Source organism: Balaenoptera physalus (assembly GCF_965194825.1).
Source record: "Balaenoptera physalus genome assembly, chromosome: 4".
Taxonomy (NCBI): Eukaryota; Metazoa; Chordata; class Mammalia; order Artiodactyla; family Balaenopteridae; genus Balaenoptera; species Balaenoptera physalus.
In genome coordinates, this window is record NC_138891.1 from 73,598,397 (window position 1) to 73,619,086 (window position 20,690).

Sequence of the window (20,690 nt, forward strand, 5' to 3'; positions counted from 1 at the left end):
CCTCCCACCAGCCCATGACAGCCACCATTCTACTTTCTGTCTTTATGATTTTGACTACTCTAAGTACCTCATGTAAGTGGAATCATACAGTATTTGTCTTTTTGAGACTGGTTTACTTCACTTAGCGTACTGTTGCAAGGTTCATCCATGTTGTAACATATAGTAGAATTTCCTTCCTTAAAGGCTGAATAATATTCCATTTTGTGTGTGTGTGTGTGTGTGTGTGTGTGTATACACACATATATATACACCTCATTTTGCTTATATATCTACCCATTGGTAGATACTTGGGTTCCTTCCATGTTTTAGCTACTGTGAATAATGCTACTATGAACGCTGGTGTACAAATATTTCTTCAAGACCCTGCTTTCAGTTCTTCTGGGTATATGCCCAGAAGTGGAATTCTTGAATCATATGGTAATTGTATTTTCAATTTTTGAGGAACCACCATACTATTTTACACAATGGCTGTACTATTTTACATTCCCACCAATAGTGCACAAGTGTTCCAATTTCTCTACACCTTACCAACACTTGTTTTCTGCTTTTTCTTTTAACCAGTCTTTCTTTTCTTTAATAATTTTTTTATTGAAGTATAGTTGATTTACAATGTTGTATTAATTACTGCTATACAGCAAAGCGATTTAGTTATAAATATATATGTATACATTCTTTTTTATTTATATTCTTTTCCATTATGGTTTATCATAGGATATTGAATATAGTTCTCTGTGCTATACAGTAGGACCTTGGCTTTTTTTAGTAGTAGCCATTCCAGTGGTTGTGAGGTGGTACCTCGTAGTTTTGATTTGCATTTCTGTAATGATTAGTGATGTTGAGCATCTTTTCATGTGCTTACTGGCTATTTGTATATCTTCTTTGGAGTTCTTTGCCCATTTTTGAATTGAGTTGTTTGGTTTTTTGTTGAATTTTAGGAATTTTCTGTATATTCTGGGTATTAATCCCTTATCAGGTATGTGATTTGTAAATATTTTCTCCCATTCTGTGGGTTGCCTTTTTACTCTGTGATTAGAGTCATTTGATGCACAAAATTTTTCAATCTTTATGAAGTCAAATTCGTCTGTTCTTTCTTTTGCTACTTCTGCCTTTGGTGTCATATCCAAAAACTCATAGCCAAACGCAGTGTCTTAAAGCTTTTCCTCTAAGAGTTTTATTGTTTTAGGTCTTACATTTAAGTCCTTGATCCACCTTGAGTTAATTTTTGTATATAGTATTAGGTAAGGGTCCAACTTCATTCTTTTATGTGTGGATATCCAATTTTTACAGCACCATTTGTTGTAAAAACTGTCTTTCCCTATTGAATGGCCTTGGCACCCTTGTGAAAAATAATTTGTGTATGTGAGGGTTTATTTCTGGACTCTCTATTTCATTCCATTGGTCTGTATGTCTGTCTTTATGCGAATACCAAACTGTTTTGATTACTGTAGCTTTGTAGTAAGTTTTGAAATGAGAAAGAGTGAGTCCTTCAGCTTTGTTCTTTTTTTTATGGTGATTTTGACTATTTGAATCCCTTGAGATCCAAATGAATTTTAGGATGGGTTTTTCTATTTTGCAAAAAATGTCATTGAGATTTTGATAGGAATTGGATTAAATCTGTAAATTGCTTTAAGTAGTATTGACATCTTACCAATATTAAATCTTCAACCTATGAACACGGGATGTGTTTCCATTTATTTCTGTTGTCTTTAACTTTTTTTTTCAACAGGTCTTTTCATTGCACAAGTCTTTCACCTTATTATTGCACAAGTCTTTGTAGTTTTCATTGCACAAGTCTTTCACCTTATTTTTTTTGATGCTATTGTAAATGGAATTGTTTTTGTAATTTTTAGGTTGTGTATAAAATGCTACTGTTTGTGTATAGAAATGCAACTGATTTTTGTGTGTCAACTTTTGTAGGATACAAAGCAGTATCATACTGCTTTGCTACATTCAGTAGTTCTAACAGCTTTTTTGCTGAGTCTTTATTGATATAAGACAGAGATAATATTACTTCTTCCTTTCTAAGTGGATGCCTTTTATTTTTTCTTCTTGCCTAATTGTTCTGGCTACGACTTCCAGTACCATGTTGAATAGAGGTGGTAAAACTGATCCAAATTAAACACAGTGTACATCCAAGTTTTCCCCTGAAGTTGCAAGCCTTCAACAGACTCCAGAGTTCCAAAATTACATCAGACAGATTATGCCTCTGTAATTATTGTTTAGGTGGGGCAACAGATTCCTGGTGTTTCCTACTCTGCCATCTTTCCAGAGTCTGAATTATTTTTAATAATCAGATAAGTTTATTAAAATATTGGCATGACTTTAAAATGGAGAACCATTTCTCTCAGACTTTATGTATTAAACTGTAAAAGACACTTTTCATATAGTTAAATATTATGATTTGGGTAGTTATGAAAATCATGATTTGGATTGAACTCATGTTGCTTTTCAGAGCTTCCTCATATTTAATAATTTGCTGTACGTTACAGAAATACCGGTATCAGGATGAAGATACAGCTCCTCAAGAGCACATTTCCCCACAAATCACTAATGAGGTGATAGGTCCGGAATTGGTTCATGTCTCAGAGAAGAACCTGTCAGAAATTGAAAATGTCCATGGATTTGTTTCTCACTCTCATATTTCACCAATAAAGGTAAGATAGTAACTTTATTTTGTTGCTATGAATTATTTATTACTTTTGTTACTAATGTAGCTCATGCTTAGAGAGAACTATTTTTTCATGTAGGATTTTCCCCCCTTGATGTTTCTGGTTTTGTAATTATAAGGAATTTCATAGTATTTGTTAGCATTCTAAAAACATTTTAAAAAATATATGTTATAAATGAATTTTATTCAGTGATACGATCTTTAAGCCTGAAAGTTCTCATGAAGGAAATAACTATTATATTTCAAATACCCACATCAAAATATCTTTAAACTTTAAAAAAATATATTAGTAAGTACAGAAAAAGAGCATTAACAGTATCTTTGAAGTCCAGTGTGTGACTTTACCTGACGCCATCACCTTGTCTCTCCGCTCAGAAATAACCACAGTCCTGGTTTCACATATTTAGCTTTCTAAACAATATATTGTTTCTTTTGCCTGTTTTGGTTTTTATATAATTGGCATTATACTGCATCTACTCTCAACTTGCAGTTTTTGGTCAACATTCTATGCCTGAGATTCATTATCTTCACTGCTCTAGAGTTTTCTATTTTATGAATATACTATAATTTACCTTACTTTTGATGGATGGATTTTCATATTATTACTAGTATTAAAAATGCTGTTAAAATCGTAGGTTATGTATACACATCTTTGTGGATAACACCAGATTATTTTCAAGTGGTTCTATAATTTACATTTTCAGCAGCAATATGTAACAGTTTTAATTGATCTATATTCTCATCAATATTTGGTATTGTTATTTTTGCCATTGTTTTGGGTTTGAAGTAGTATCTTACTGTGATTTTAATGTGCATTTCACTGTTTGATAATATTGATCATTCAGGTTTCCTATTCTGTGACATACCCTCTCGAGATTTTTTTTCATTTTTGTAATGGGTTGTTCTTTTTACTGATTTGTGCAAGTTCTTTATATATTCCGGATACTAATCCTTTGTTAGTTGTATGTATTGTGTATAAGGATCATTTCTTATTTGTAAACCTTGAAGTGGGTTTTGTAATTCTCTTTGAAGGATGATTTCATATTACTGGTTAAAAATTGTAATGGATTATATAGTACCAGTCAGATTTCAGTTAATAGTTAGTTTTTCTAGGTATTTGTCCATTTCATACTTACTTCGAAATATTCTCAACGTCCTATTATTTTGTTATGTCTATAGCATATTTAGGTGTAGCCCCTTTTTCATTCCTAGTATTGTTTATTTGTGCCTTTTTTCCCCTTGACCCTTCTTGCCAAAGGATGGTCAATTTCAAAGAACCATGTCTTTTAATAGAGAACAGACTGGTGGCTACCAAGGGGGAGGGGGTTGGAGGAGGGATGGAATGGGAATTTGGGATTAGCAGATGTAAACTTTTATATATAGAATGGATAAACAACAAGGTCCTACTGTATAGCACAGAGAACTATATATCCTATAGTAAACCATAATGGAAAAGAGTATTAAAAATGTATATATATATATGTATAACTGAATCACTTTGCTGTACAGCAGTATTTAACACAACATTGTAAATCAACTATACTTAATTAAGTAAATAAGAAAAAAAAGTCTTAAAAAAAAATCTTCTCCTGTGCCCCTCCCCCATGTGCTGTCACCTCCATCCCCTCTCATACACACATAAACATGAATATATACACATGTTTATGTAATATGTAAATGTATGGATAGCTTACATATCAATCGAAGATTGTGTTTGGCAGAGGCAATCTGATCTTACTTTGGGACGCTAAATGAGAGATACACATGGGGAAAAAAATCAGTTGTCTATTAGTGGCAGAGACAGTTTTCCTTTTATCTTTTCCCCTTTCTCCTCTTATCATTATTATTTTATTTTCTTCTGCTTTCTTTGAGTTTATTCTGTTTGGGTTTTTCCCCCTAGTTTCTCAAGTTGGTTACTTAACTGCATTATCAACCTTTCCTAACAGTATTTGAATTTGTGAATTTTCCTTTAAATAGCACGTTAGCTGTAACCCACAGGTTTAATATGCAATGTTTATCATAATTCAAACTTTTTCTTTTACTTTCATTATGATTTTTTTCTTTGCCCCATGAGTTATTTAAAAGTATGTTTCTTAATTTTAAACATACAAGACATTTATTCCAACATGTCTTCTTTTAGATTTTATTTTCTCATCTCATTTTTCCTTCTTATTAGCTTGGAAGCTATTCTGTTTCTCTTCCTTTAATGGTTATCCTAGAAATTTTTTTTTTTTAGAAATTTTAATATACAAATTTTGCTTACAAAAATTTAGACTCAATATATATCTTTTACCCTCATTTTGAACAACATAAGAACCTTAGAACACTTGAATTCTAAGCACTCTCTCCTGTTTTATGTTGCTGTTCTTATCAGCCTATGCCTATTTTCTCTTGACTGAATTAATAAAGCCTATTTCTTACTTTAGTCGAAAAACCTTCCCAGGTATGTATAATTCTTTTGTTTCTGATATTTTGAATTTTTGATGTTTATGATTGTTACAAATTATCCAAAGCCAATTTGCACACACCCAACCTCCTCAGTCTTTTGGTGGTTGTTTGGTAGTTCTGTGTGTGTGCAGATTCTGACACAGGCAGACATTTAAACAGACAGTGAGCCACATAACATTTTGTATATAGCCTCTTTAAATGTGATGAAGCCTCAACTTTTTTTTGTTGCATAAAATGCTCACTCTAGGCAAATAAAACAATATTCCAGAGACCAAGATTTTGTTACCCAGAATTTCCAGACATCTTAGGTATTAAACCTTAAGGTGCCATCCCTAAGGGTATAAGCCTCTTCAGAGTCTTTTCTTTCCCTTATGCAAGGGTGGATTGTGTCTAATTTAGCCAATCCATATAATTGAAATACAATGGATTTCACCAGTGAAAGCCCACTTCATTCATTATAATAATTGGAAAACTTTTGGTGTTGATCAAAGATTAACATAACAAAAATCTTATAGCAGCCATTTACTTTATAATTAAGTGTTAGCTGACCAGTCTAGGAATGTTAATTCCTAATTAGGACAACTGACTGTCCATAGTAATGGTTCTCAGCTGTGGTGGGATATCGGAACCACCTAAAAAGGTTTTAAAATTTATATCTGAGTGCCATCTCAGAGATTGTGATTTAATTGGTTTGGGGTATAGTCTGGCTTTGGAGAGTTTTACAAGTTCTCCCGGTGTTTCTAGGGGATAGCCACTGTTGAGAAGTACTGCACTAGAACCTAGCTTAATTGAACCACCATACACATATTTCTTTACTGTCTGTCTTGAAGTATTTTAAAGTAAATTTCTGACATCTCTTTATGTAATCCTCACTCTGCAGTGAGACTTAAGTGTTTCTAGTTATTGAGTGAGAAAGCATTATTACTTTTTTAAGATTCTCACTTGCTTCCTTAATTTGACTCTTTTTCCCTTGATTTCCTTACCATAAGAGAATTAAGTGAATTTTGCCTGATTCTTTCGGTATCTGCTTTAAAAATGCTCTTGTCCTTTGCATACAGTTAATTATTACATGATAAAGGATTATGTCTCCCATAGCATATTTTCCCCCCAGGGCTTTTTAAAGACAAATTTGACGGAGGCTTATTTAAAGGAGTATGTTATTGAGATTAAAATATCCTTTTACTAACAGTTATAAAACACATCTTTTTCACATTTTATCTTTTCTGCAATTGACATACATCTTATAGTTGCTGGTGTTATACTATTGCCTTAATGAAGTGGCAGTTTGAGTATTTGTATGCAAATCTTTGACAAATTTTGGTTAAGATCAAGAAAGTACTAGCCTCAAAGCATTTTAGTGTACTGTGGTAATAATTCAGCTGGTCTCATTGAAAAGCAGCTGGATCTATCCATCCTTATATGCCATTCTCTTGCTCCTTTTCATTTTGTTTTCTTTTATTAGATATTAACAGCATCAATCTCTGAAACAGTTATAAATATAAGCTTCTGAGGCAAATAGGTAGAGCAGTTGGGTATCATCACTGTATTCCCCCTTTGGCTTGCTGACTCTCTGATTTATATCTGGGGACTGAATAGATAAGGATTTTCATTTCCAGTAGAAGAAATTATCTAACTTCTCCTTCATCTGTTTCTAAATCATACTTTACATCTTACTTTTTTAAATGTGAGTTTTTTCCTATTATAAACTTGTTTTACACATTTTCCCATGTTAAATTTTTAAAAAACTTGATACGCAACATTACATAGTATATTGGTACCTTAAGTTGTTGAACACTTCTGGTCTTCGCTATTTGTTATTTCCATTTTTACTAGGTTTTGTAAAGAAGGCTGCAGTGAATCATCTTGGGGCATAAAAAGTATGTTTGGTTGTTTTCTTAGGTTGGATTTCCAGAAGTCAAATTACTGGGTCAGAAATCTTGATAAGCTGGACTTTTGACAAACTATATTCTGATACAATTGTAATTTAAGAATTATTAAAGCTGCCCCATTTGGGGTATTTCTTCCTGCTTCTCCTATCTCATGCATAGGTTAAAATTTGAGGAGTGAGCGTAGGATTGGGGTAGTGTAATAGCAAAATGATTAGGATTACTTTAACTTTCTGTTAGAAAACCAAATTTTTAAAAAATAACTTTGTTTTGACATAAGGCAAGTTTTAATGTTTTTAAAATTTTTTCAAATAACTGCAGATGTTCTAGGAAGCTCAACAATGGAGTATATTTTATTTAAAATTAAATAAGATTACCAGATTAGCAGTCTTTTTTTAAAAACAAAAAAGCTAATATAAGGAGCTTTTCCACTTTTATAGTATTGTGGTTTGGAATGAAGCAAGTAACTGTTGTACTATACATAGAACTCGGTATATGAATTATTATTTTTGTAATTTGAAAAATTATCTTTGAATAGTAGCAGTTTGCTGAGTAGAATGTAAATTAGGCCCTGCTTTGTTCTTCACAGTTCTTATGAAAGCTAATAGAAAAATAAGATTAATAGATGATTGCTTTAAAAAATCAACAGAATATTAGTTTTGTTTATCAAATAACATGCATTTAGCATTTGTTAAACATCTATGTTAGTAAATTTGTTAGACTTCAGTGACTGGTATTTTTTATGGAGAGATAGTTATAACACGGTGTGATATAACATGAAAAAATAAAGAGAGAAATTAAATTCTTGAAGTATTGTAAAAAACAAAGTTGATATTTGGACAAGGTGTTGAAGGTTATGTACAATATGCTAATTCGGAGAAGAAGGCAGTTACTGGAGAAAATAAGTACAGTAGGAGGGTGATAGTCTGAGGAGACTGTAAAAATGCAGAAAAGTTCATTATATTGTAGTTGATGTTTAGGATGGTTGTTAGGAAATGAGGACAAGGTGTGAAGGACCTTGATCCTGAGCTGATGAGTGGGCTTATGAAGGGTTTGCCACCATGAAACATGCTGTGAAATAATCTGTCAGGGTCTTGTAGTGCTAGTGCTGATTCTCATTACTGAAGTAATGAGTGAAATACGATAGTGATTGAAAGTTACTTTATTCAGGCCTTAGTGTAAAACATAAAAGTAACTATGATTTGGACTTCCCTGGCGTCCAGTGGTTAAGACTCCGTGCTTTCACTGCACGGGGCACGGGTTTGATCCCTGGTCAGGGATCTAAGATCCTGTATGCCACGTGGCACAGCCAAAAAAAAATGAAGTTTTTTTAAAAAGTAATTATGATTTAAGACTCTAAAAGGGAAAGTTCCTTGCCAGCGCTAGACAGTTTCAAGAAAGAAATTGGTGATAATAATGGTGAAAAACCGTAATGTGGAAGAAAAGGACACAGTGGGTAAATTCTTGTGGTATATGAGAATCTTTAAAAGTAAGCTTCAATTTTAAACAGTTCTAAATATAGTAGTATGGTACTAATAAGAACAGTGTCAAGATTCCTAAAACTGAAAATGATCTAAGAATTAGGAAAAATGGTCAGAACAGTAAATTGAACAAGTAAACAAACAAAACCTCAGCCTTTTTCAAAATAGATTTAAATCTAGATGAAGTGACAAGGGTGACATGGCTTAGTGTGGAATGTTGCAATGGTCATTGAATAAAAGAGTTCATATTTTGCTTTTGTCTTCAATGACGGAAAATTATGTTTAAACTAATATGTGCAAAAGGAAATGTAGTTACGAGGGGCTTGAAATTGAAGACAGAGCAGGGTATGTGAACAGATAATTATTTTAAATAAGTGTATCTTCTAGCTTGGACACATTTCATCCAGTAGTACTGAGAATACTATCAAATGAAATCACCAGCAGCAATTGGTAGTTTTTCAAATATTGTGAGAAATGGAGGTAGCAGAAGAATGGATATAAGCAAACATATGCCTATTGAACTAAATGCTACAGGAAGAGAATCTTTGCTATTTTGAGTGCATACTGAGTGCTTTGTTGAAGTCAACTTTGTTTTTACACCTCTGGAATATATTAAAATACTTTTGAATTTTATCTTTTTTGGATGACCCTGGAGTACTAAGTTGAGCACACAGTTTGCATACAATTTGACCACTAGATGGCGCTCATACAGAAGGGATTTGTATATATATGATCAGTTTTTTTCTAGATAAATAACAAATCTATGTTATCAATCTTCTTAGTCTTGTCTTAACTTAGTACAGCTGCATGTTTTGAAATTTAATAGGCCATATTATAAACATAAAAAGGTAAGGAAAATGCTTGTTGCATTTACAGTAGTTGGCTTTGTGGTTACTTAGTAATTTTTTTCCTAATATTTTAGAGTTTCAATATTGTTTTTCCTCTCATCCTTCAACCTTTTAAAATTTTTCACTAAAATTACTTAATCATTGCCTTTGTTACTATACCTGAAGACTTCTGGGTTTATTTGCAAGTTTGGAGAAGGGTACAAATAATTGAGGGCCTATCCTATATAAATTTTTGAGCTGTCTTTACTTCCATTTAATGTTATAAAATAAACATTTCTAACAGTCATAAATTTTTCATAATCATATTTAAAGTATGTAATCACTAAATGGATGTACTTAAGTTTACTTACGCTTTCTCTTACTGTTTAGAGTTCTGCTATAGATAATATCATTCTGTGAAAAAGAAAAACTACAGAAAAAAGAATGTTAGGTGCAGAGTATTGCTCAGTGGTAGAGTATTTGACTGCAGGAAAAAAATGTCAGTTCTTTATATATCATATTAAAATCTTAATAGTGTTCTTTTTGGTGATTTAAACGTTGTGTTGTATTTTTAAAAATTCACTATTTTAAATAGACTTTCCAGGTTCTATAATGAATTTAAATTTTGGTTTAATGGAATAGTTTATATTTCAGATATGTGACATGGGTTTGGTTATTCTAAAGCAGAGATCAGTGAGGAGTTGGTTGCCTCTGCTTCCCAATCAAATCATATGAAACCAACTGTGATTTAGGTACATACATGGTTTTGTATGTGTGTATTGACTGTTGCGCAATCGATGAGATGATCCTAGATTTCCATAGCTCAGGTAATGGGACATTTTCATTAAAAAGCCTTTCTCAAAACTCAAAGTTGTTTTCTTGATGTCAGTGGATTTGAATAGGAAATTTATATATTGAGAAGTATTTCTTCTCTGTACTAGGGATATATGGGCTGGAGCGTTCATCAGCTTTCGATTGTTCCCAAGCTCTTTGGCTCTCTAGCATAAGAAATCATCGTATACGAATGGCTTACTGTTCCATCTGTGTTGGTAGTATTTGCAACTTGAGTAGGATATTTGCATTCAGCATTCATTTTCAGTATCCTCATCCGCGACTTCCCTGGTGGTCCAGTGGTTAAGAATCTGCCTTCCAGTGCAGGGGACGTGGGTTTGATCCCTGGTTGGGGAACTAAGGTCCCACATGCCACAGGGCGACTAAGCCTGTGCACCACAACTACTGAGCCCGCGCCCTCTGGAGCCTTCATGCGCTGGAGCCTGCATACCACAACTAGAGAGAAGCCTGCGCCCTGCAACAAAGACCCAGTGCAGCCAAAATTTTTAAAATAAAAATAAAATATCCTCATCCTTACAAATCCAGAGTAACAGAATCTGTATAAATCCTAAGGTTCCCCCTCCCACCCTGGCTTTCCATCATATACGGATCAAGACACATATTTGGGAGGCAGACCAATTACTAGAGCATTTGTATAAACCACACTAATCAGTTCTTTATTAAGTACCTGGTCCGTAGTAAAATTTATTTTTATTTATAGGAGGTTTTATTTTTTTTCCTTTAGAGAGGATTCTTAGTTCTCTGTCTACCCTTAGTGTTCTCCTCTAGTCCCCTACCCCCAAATAGATAAGATCAATCTGTGTAGGGCCTTAAAACTGCCAGCTACTGTCTGCACAGTTCTTGGGAAGAAGCAAACTTTGCTATAATCTGTCACAAAACATCCTACTTGCAGAAGTCCCACATGACTCTCAACCCTTCTTGGGCATGGGTTTGTATCTTAGAGACGGAATCATAGAGACAGTGTTCGCATCTTTTCTTGCCAAATCAGGATTTGCAGTAGTCCTAGAGGTTGTAGTTTGCCAATGCTACTTTCCAATAGACTGCATTTAGTTGGTGCTGGTAAGCAAAAGCAAGCAAGATTTTGTTGGTCCTCATTCATGGCTGAGGTTGAGGATTATGATGTGCTTATATCAACTTAAAAATTGAATTACTCAACTATTAGTAAGTTATCAAGTAGCATTTCTATTCATATATTGTTTTTAATGGCGATATGTTGTGTTATATACTAATGTAGCATAGTATTAAGAGGACAGACTTAGGAATCTGTGGTTCTCAAACTTGAGGGTGCTTAAGAGTCTCTTAGGGGGGCTTTTCAAAAATGAAAATTCCCAGATCTCCCTTACCCCTAAAAATTCTGATGGGAAGGGGATATCAGTCTGTATTTTTTTTAACCAGCACCCTAGGTGATTCTGAGGTGGACTACTGTGTTGAGAAACACAGACCTAGATATTAGATGTTAGAAAGTATCTATTTAGCAATCAAACAGTATTATTTTTTGAACCAGAGTATTATTTATGTCATGTTGGATAAAATATGTTTTACTGGCTATAAAACAAAAAATTTACGTTTAGTTCTTCTGCATTTTTACAAATTCATAACTTGGTAATCTTGACGTTTATAACATATGAGAGAGATGATGCTGATAATAGCGCTTTTTTATCACAGAAGTCCCAGAAGCCAAATACTTATTTAGCTAATTATTCTGTTTCTGTCTTCAGACTCAATTAATCAAAGCATTTAAAACCAGTATGTTAAATAAAATGATCAAGTTACATTCCAAATGGGTTTCTCTCTGTCATTAGATCCTCAGAGTTTAATGTAGATAGTACCTTTTAAAACCTTAGTGCTATTTAATGTAAGTGCCTTCCTGATGTAGAAATTTATATGTGAATAGAAAGATTCCTTTAGTAAAATTGTTTTAAACAATCAGAACTGTCGACAGAGAGAATCCTCTTGTATTTTTAAATTCAGTTGATATTTATAATTTATTTAAGCAGTGAAGATGCCATTGGATTTTACTTCAGACTGTGATTGAAACTTGGTAATCCAGGGTTTCTCCACCCAGTGCATTAAATCAGGCAGCCCCAAAGCGTCTTGGTAGTCCAGTGTTTATAACATCCTTCTTTACCTGCTAATCGACCTCACTTCCTGGATTTCAGTCCGTCTAGTTATCAGCTAACAAAAGAACAGCTTTTCCTGCAGACGCTGGTGAAAAAATAATCATGAGAAAGAAAACCACCTTATGTCGTCTTTTTTGTCTAGAAATATAAACTCAGCCATCATACAGCTAACAGGTACAGAGGGAAGATACAAGCTCTTTCATGGGAAGAAATTACAGAGAAAATGAGCATCATTTCTCAAGGTTTTTATTTTCCCTGATCTACAAGTGATGCTGCTGTAATTCTAGCTGCAGTTTTTACCGATCATTCACCACTCAGCAGCTGGTAGAGAAGTAAGACTGCTTGGCAACCACCTGCAGGGCTGCAGAGATGAATTACATTTTCGGGAACAACACACTTCTGTACTCTCGCGCCAGTCGAGGAGGCAATACTAGCTCTAGCCATGGCTCAGTAGGCCCAAAGCAGAAACCCTGGGCAAAAAAGGGCTCATCAGATGAACTGCAAGCTGAGCCAGAACCTTCACGCTGGCAGCAGATAGTTGCATTTTTCACTCGAAGACACAGCTTTATTGACTGCATCTCGGTAGCCACCAGCTCCACCCAGGTAACATACCACTTGTTGAAATTATTTTTGGTTCATGTTGCTTTGCAAAAATGTATTGGTATAGATTTCTTATTATTAAAACATAGTCTTATGCCCTGAAACCTTGGATACGCAGAAATGTATGTTTTCAGTCCATCTATGCAGGTCTTTAGCATGAAAGGGGAAACAAAAATATTTTCCCTTTTGCTCTTATGTAATGCCAAACAAAACAGTCTCAGATTCTGTTGAATGACTTCTCTAAAAATATAAAGCCATTCATACATAAATTAAAATGTAAATTAATGATGCTTGTCTCCTTATTTTCAGATTGTGTTAAATGCTATATAAAGTATGATGTTTGACCAAAGAAAATACCTGTTTGTTTAGCTTTTATATGTCATTAGATAACCTCAGGAGATTGTTATAGTAAAGAAACAGAAGATAATTTGAAATATTTTTATTTTCTAGTGTTTTGAGTATAGATTAAACTGAATACAGTTGGCTATTATATATACTTATATCTTAAAATTATTACATTATGGTTTATTCAAGGGATTTAATGAATCCTTCCATTTCTATAAATATATTATCTAGGGTTAATTGGAAAGCAGTAAATTTGTGTAATTACATGATTATAGGAGTATTTTATCAAATATTCAATTGACAGTGTAAGGAGCTGAGCAAACACTAAAAGTCCTCAAATTAAAAAAAAAAAATCACATAAAACCACTTCTTTTTGAGGAGTGAGTATTAAAAATATAAGGAAAATATAAAGTTAATCATAATTTGAGTGAAATACCTATTTGGTATTAAAGGAGGGTTGGGGGAATATTTTTATTTTAAAACATGTTTTTAATAGATATTCATTCAACTTTAGTAAAAATGAAAGGATAAGAATTAGTCTAATTTAAAAAACAAGGTGAGAATGCTTTTGTCCTTTAAATTTAAATTAAAATGTATACACATACCTTAGGGCCTTTTAAAAATAAATTCCTTTAAAACCATCTTTTTTTTTTTTTTTTTTTTTTTTTAGTAATTAGAAGCAGCACAGTAAGTATAAAGTAACTGTCAACAGCTTCTTCTTGTTTTTGGTTACTAGAATTTTCTTCCAATAGTTTTTATTTTTAAATAATGTCAAATTTCTTAAGTAAAACTATTCTACTTGTTTTTTCTTAGATGTTTGAGAGGAGTGGAATTACTGGGCTAGGGAGAGTCATTAATAGTTTTTATGTAGGCAGTGAGGTTACTTATAATCAAAACTTATTCAGAGGCAACGATTGATTTAACTCTTAGATTGAATACTGCCCCAAGAATTTAACTAACTTGATTTTGACTACAATTACATATACCAAAAAGGGACACAGAGACTAAAGTTTGGCATTGTTATTCATTGTATGTTAGTATTAAGTGATATTTTTCCATTGTCAATAAGAAAGATCTGTTAAAAACTTCAAATACACACAACTATATGTATATAAACACACACAACCAATGATATATAATTCATCTTGTAAAAGGCATACAAAAGAAAGACAAGCAAAATAGTTTACATATAAAACTATTGAAACCACGGAATTACGTTATAGTTACTTAGGAGTTGGGCCGAAAAGTTGCTATTGTATTGCATTAAAATAGCCACAATTTTAATAAACTCTATTTGCAATTGATCCTACAAAGCCATTTAAAATTTTATCTTCCTCCGGTTTGGTTCAGATCACTTGTGTATACTGAAAAATTACTATTTTTCTTTCTTTCAACCCTCTTTCTGTTACTTATTTTGTCTTTTTCATTATCTTTGTATTTCATATCTATAAATGTAGACTTTAGGTCAGAGTTTTAGCTTTTATTTCTCCAGCTCTGGAGGACCAACATATCATTTTTCATTCTATGTTATTTTTCTCACTAATGAGTTGGATATTTTATATATCCAAGTCTTTTGTTGTAACTCACTGGAATTCATTTTACAGGATAAAATATAATAGGACTGAGAAAGAATGTTAGGTGTATTTAGATTTTAGTTGATGCTAGGATACATTTTTCTGTTTCATTTACTGACTCATGGCTAGCAGTTTTATTTTGTAACATAAGAGGATTTTTATATTGTTAAAAACAAAGTAGATTAATGAAATTTTAGTTTATTGAGCATATGCTATATACCTATGAATATATATGTATGATAGTGTTTTGTTCTGTCATTGATAAATAGCAAAAGTGATTACCAGGTCTCCTGTTTCACTATTGTCAGAAATATTATTTTCTAAGATTGGATAGCAAGATTAACTTTGAATCTAATTCCTTATATCTATGATGCATGGTACTTTTAGCAGTTTGGAGAGTTGTTATTAAATGCAGTTTTAGTAATTTGAAAGTAATTACTCTGATTTAATATCCCACCAAATAGCCTCTATAAATAAAAAAGAAAATTTACTTTACAGATTCACTTAAATTGCTCATCTGTTTAAGATATTTGTGTTCACAACTAAGATTTTGTGTCAGATTCTACTGTAATAGGTGGAACTTAGTAGGAAGTCATTAATATTTTTAAATGTTAGGGAAGCCAAGTAGTTATAAACTTCTGCAGGACCCCCAGCATCTAGGATGGGACTTGCCATGTAGTTGGTGCTCAGTAAATGTTTATGGAATTGATTGATTAATTACCATTTCAATCACCTGAAACCTTGTTAGCTCATGGCCTTCCGAAATAATGGCACCTAACCTGAAACCTCTTGGGTACCTATATTTATTGGATTCACTCTATTGCTGTCATACGTGCCTTTGATTCTTCACAGTAGCCCATCTCTTCCTTCACTTCGCTTTTCTTCCCCTCCATTCTTCAGATTTCTTCAAGCCGCACAAACCCCTCATGTACCTGATTTCCTCACCCCTTTGAATCTTTACCCTTGATGATAACCATACAGCTTAAAGACTATGTCTAATTTTTGTCATTTGGCTGTATCCCAAAAGTCTACAATGTGAGGTTTTATTGTTTGTTTGTTTGTTTTTAATGTTAAACTAAGATGAGTTTCTTGTGAATTATTTTACTTTGGTGTAAGGTTTTCTATTTTGAGCTTCATACTACTTATGTTCTTAATTTTGAATAGTCATTATAATATAGAAAATGTGGGCTACTCATTGTCAAGCCCTCCTCAGTTCCTCACTTCAGCCTTCTTCCTGTTCTTGTATTTATGATCCTTTGATGCCAATCTGCCCTGTCCTATTTAGTGATGCAGCTCTGTTAAATTCAAGACCAATTTTTATATTCAACAGGGCTTTAAAGAACTCTAGCACAATACTTCTAGACTTTCCTACTTGATTATCTCCTAAGTAAAAGCTTTTATCTACTTGGTGATGTCAGTGTTTATTAACGAAAATAGTAGTCATATATAAACTTTGAACAGCTGTCACGTGGTAGGTCACTTCGAATGTGTATTTGGCAATTGTTCCCAGGTTTTGGATTACTTCAGAATCCCTATTGTGGGTCATTATAAATATTCAAATAGAATTTCCCCCCTCCCCCAGACAATTGGCATGCCAAATTAAGCTGAAAACAGCAAAATTCTCTTCCTAGGAATGAATGGAACAGGCATAATGACTTATAATTGAAGCAGAACAATAAAATTTTAACAAGAGTGAATATTAGCCACATGAATTGAATAATCTGCTTTTTAGAGGAAAAAACTCTGTCCTAAATTAAAATACAGGAAAACGCTGTTCAGATAGATGCCCACTGTTCAGATACCAGAAAAATAAATAAGCTAATTTGTATGAAAAGAATACTATTTGTCCAAAACAGGTACATTCTGGAGTAGAAAGGATTTAATTTTTAGAGCTATGCATTGGTTATATTGTCCCCAAAATGAAGATAATAGCATCAACTTCATTCAGTTAATTGTATTAAATGATTAAATGCATGTAACACTTAGAACAGTACCTGGAAGCTATTATTATTATTATTTTATTTTTATATTGCTTAATTTTAATAGTCTTCGACAAATTCAAATTAGATAATTAGGAATTACAGTATCTAGGATAGTGCAGTTCATTCAGACATTCAGTAAATAATGTTGACTGAATAAGTTCCTGTGAGTGCAAGCTGTACAGTTTTTAAAGAACCACATATCTCAACACCTTCAATTGCAGGATATAAAGGAGGGACCCCAAAGAGCACTTCAAATTCTTGGTGAGACACCAATTTCCTGATCTTGCCTTCCCGCCCAACACTCCCTTCTGCAAATGCTAAACCAGTCACAAGTAGACAACTAAATTTAACTGATTATCCACCTTTTACCAAGCATACCATCAGGACATCTTAATCACTAAAAAAAGTCGAAGCCTTCCAGATCACCTTCACTTAATTTCCTTATCTCTGTTTGACTCTGGTATATCTCCAATATGTTTTAAACTCCCATTTATCTGTGACCTCCCAATTTCTTTCACTCTGCCCTTTGGAACTCCCAGTTCGTGATCAGCAAAATTTCGTTTTTCCTCAAAGTCTTCTGTGATGGTTCATCTCACCTTTTTTTCTCTCATAGAAACCTGGTGTTCCCCCGAGAGTACTGTTTTTTCTATAGCCCTCACAAAAAGTGGAATTTTTATCTGTCACGTCCCATGTACCTTGGGACCAACAAGTGGAGTTGATGTCTTCCTTGCTTATCATTGGTATTTATGGATGATTGTACCTCCTCCCTTTAAAAAATGTATATGTCATCAGACAGACAGTATTTTCTCCTTCCCCTCCTTGTTTAGTCATCTGCATCTTTCACAATCACTCCTACTCATTGATGATTTGAACTGTCTTTTCTCTGTCCACTATTCATGTAATCATTCTCAGTGATTTTCAGTATCCTGGTGTGATCCTTCCAAAATCTTGACTTCTCAGTTCTTTGATATCCTTGCCTCTAGGAGTCTTTATTTTTTCTTTCACTTGAGTGACCTGCTGAAATGGTTATATTCCAGACCTCATTACCATTGACTGAACCACTTACAGAATCTCAGCTGCGAGCATTTCAAACTGACTAGCACTTCCTTTCTTTTCAGCTCACCTCCCCTACAACAATTTTTTTTTTAACAATTTTTTTTTTTTACCCTTTAAAGACCTCCAGCCCAACTTTTTATTATCTATCACTTCTTTCATGCTCTCACTTCCCTCCTTGCCTTGCTCACATTCCTTGGTCCATGACTATAAACACTGCCTTTCATAATCTTAACTCTTGCTTCTCTGTCACTTCATTGGTAAGATCTAACCTTGGTTAATTGCAACTCTGCCTCCTCCACATCAGCTCCAAAGCTGCCCATTAAACTTCCAATACCTGTTTCCTGGCCCTCATTCTCAATTGATGGTCTTATTCTGTATTCCATCCTGTTAAAATAAATGATCCATTTGTGTTCTTAAATCTCACCCTTCACTTCTGTACTAGATCTTCATTTTTGACTGTTCAGGGACTTGTGAAATTCTCTCTTCTCTTCATTGCATTGTCTGTCTTTCCCTCCATACTGGATTATTCCCATCAGCGTACATACCCGCTAAAATACCTTTCATTAAAACAACCAGCCAGAACCCCTCTAGGAGTATAGACTGTCAGATCCAATGGTCAGTTCTCAATCTTTATTTTACTCAACCCCCCAACAGCTTTTTACACAACTAACTGCTCTCTCCTTTAAATTCGTTTCTCCTTTGACTCTTGAACACCATTCTCCTGATACTCTCCCTACCTCAGTTTCCTTTGCAGTATCCTCCTCCTCTTCTTACCGCTAATAGTTAGAGTAACTCAGGGCATCAGTCCTTGAACTCCTCTCTTTTTATACTCATATTTCAGGTGATCTCATCCAGGTGCCTTTAAATACATCAGTACTCATATCTTCAGTCCAGAGCTATTCCCCATACACTAGACTTGTGTATCTGTCTTTCCTACTCAGTATCTCCACTTGGATTAAGTATCTGAAAGTTAACATGTCAAAAACAGAGTTTCTAATTTTATTGTTCTCCCCCATCTTCATTCAGTGTACCAGTCACTGAGATGCTGAATATAAAAACCCTTGGAATAATCTTCTGTTCCTTTTTCCTTTGCTCCACACGCAATTTAATAGCAAATTCTGAGGGCTCTGTGTTTACAATATATTATGATCTAACCACTTTTCACCACTTCTACAACTACTACTTCAAATTATTTAATTTGTTGCCTGAACTATAGCAGTAGATATCTATCTGGTCTTCCTAGCTCCATTCTTTACTCTCACCAGTCTGTTCTTCACCCAGCAGCCAGAGTCATCCTTACAGAATGTCAGTTCTTGTCAGTACCTTGTTTTTACTCTCCCGTGGCTTCCAATTCGATATATAATAAAATTCTAAATCCTTCTTTACCATAGTCCAAAAGGCCCTTTATTATCTAGCCCCTGGCAGTATCTCTAATCCCATTTCCTACTGCTCCCTCAGTTACTTTGTTCCAGCTGTATTGGCCTTGTTCCTGTTCCTCAAATATATCAAGCATGTGGCCATTTCAGAACCTTAATCTTGCTGTTTCCTTTGCCTGGAACATTCTTTCCTCAGATATTCTCATAGTTCATTTCCTCACTTCCTTCAGATTTCTGCTCATCTGTTACCTTCTCAGAGGGTCTTCCTAGATTCTTGTCTAAGGTAGCAGGCACTTCTTCACTCCCAACGTCACTGACTTCTTACCTTTTTAAATATTTTTCTTCATAGCACTTAATACTACCTGATTCTTTATTATTATATATTTTTAATCTGTCTGAATTCCCTCTTAGACCTTCTGTGAAACATATATCACACTTTAGCTAGTGTTATACTGATCCTCTAGCTGATGATTCTCTTCTTATTTACCCTTATGGAAAGAAATACCCTTGAGGAGGTGAGACAGGGAGAGAAGAGGAGAAAAACCATTCGGTTTCCTTATAACTAGGATGAGTATATAATTCGTCGACCAAACTTGGAGTACTTTTATGGAAAGTGGGAACTTCCCAGGCAAACAGAGGCATGTGGTGTCATCATCTATAACCATTCATCTTCTGACAGTTCCTACCAGGCAGCAGGTCTAAATATTCACACCAAGGCATTTCCATGTTGGACCAACACGGATTGGCCTAATCTTCTTATCTATGTATGTTTCAAACATTTGGCCTCATGCCTAATAATAGTTGTGTTTTGAAGTGATAGATCAAATATATATATATAGATAGATATATAGATCAAATATATATATATATTTTTTCTTCATCTCTAAGGAATGAAATTGCTTATATTCAGTAGTATAATGCCTTTGTATTAAACTAGAATATAAAGAGAGTAAGTAGATAATCCTCTTAAACGACTTTGGAAATGCCAAGTCTGATAGTAGAATAGTTTCCAGGAGAATGGGTAGAAATAGTCTCTTTGAGTATTGATTAACCAAGCAATCAAAGTTAGGATAAAAATTCTGTTATACTGGTTGTGAGATGCTGTCTCTTGGCAAAGTTTAATTTCCTACTCAAAAGGCCAGTAATTTTGTAAAATTAATAACATTGCTCAGATTTGGAAATTAATTGTTTCCCTTTTCACCCAAAGAATATCTACTGAAAAATATGTTTAAATGGTGTTTGAGACCCAGTCATTTGTATAGTTGGACACTTTAGAAAAGCATAAAGATGAAGGTTAAACAAAAAGTTTACAATGGTTATATTCGCTTTTAAAAAATACCAGATTGACCATACAATCCGTCAGTTGCATTCCTTAGTTTTTACCCAAATGAGTTGAACATTTATGTCTACATGAAAACCTGCACACAGATGTTTATAGCAGCTTTATTCATGATTGCCAAAACTTGGATGCAACC

At 33.8% G+C, this 20,690-nt stretch overlaps 1 protein-coding gene across 14 annotated transcripts in view; it reads left to right on the forward strand.

Moving 5' to 3' along the window:
• The window catches only part of DLG1 (discs large MAGUK scaffold protein 1), a 288,004-nt gene that overhangs the window by 104,050 nt on the left and 163,264 nt on the right, over nt 1–20,690 (forward strand). For 12 of the 14 annotated variants that reach the window (XM_082458548.1, XM_082458540.1, XM_082458549.1 and 9 more), the window contains one exon: nt 2,490–2,654. In XM_082458548.1, coding sequence (XP_082314674.1) covers nt 2,490–2,654 — 165 coding nt within the window. Of the gene's footprint in view, nt 1–2,489; nt 2,655–12,526; nt 12,886–20,690 lie in introns of those variants that run through there. The other 2 variants (XM_082458542.1, XM_082458541.1) reach the window with 2 other exon arrangements.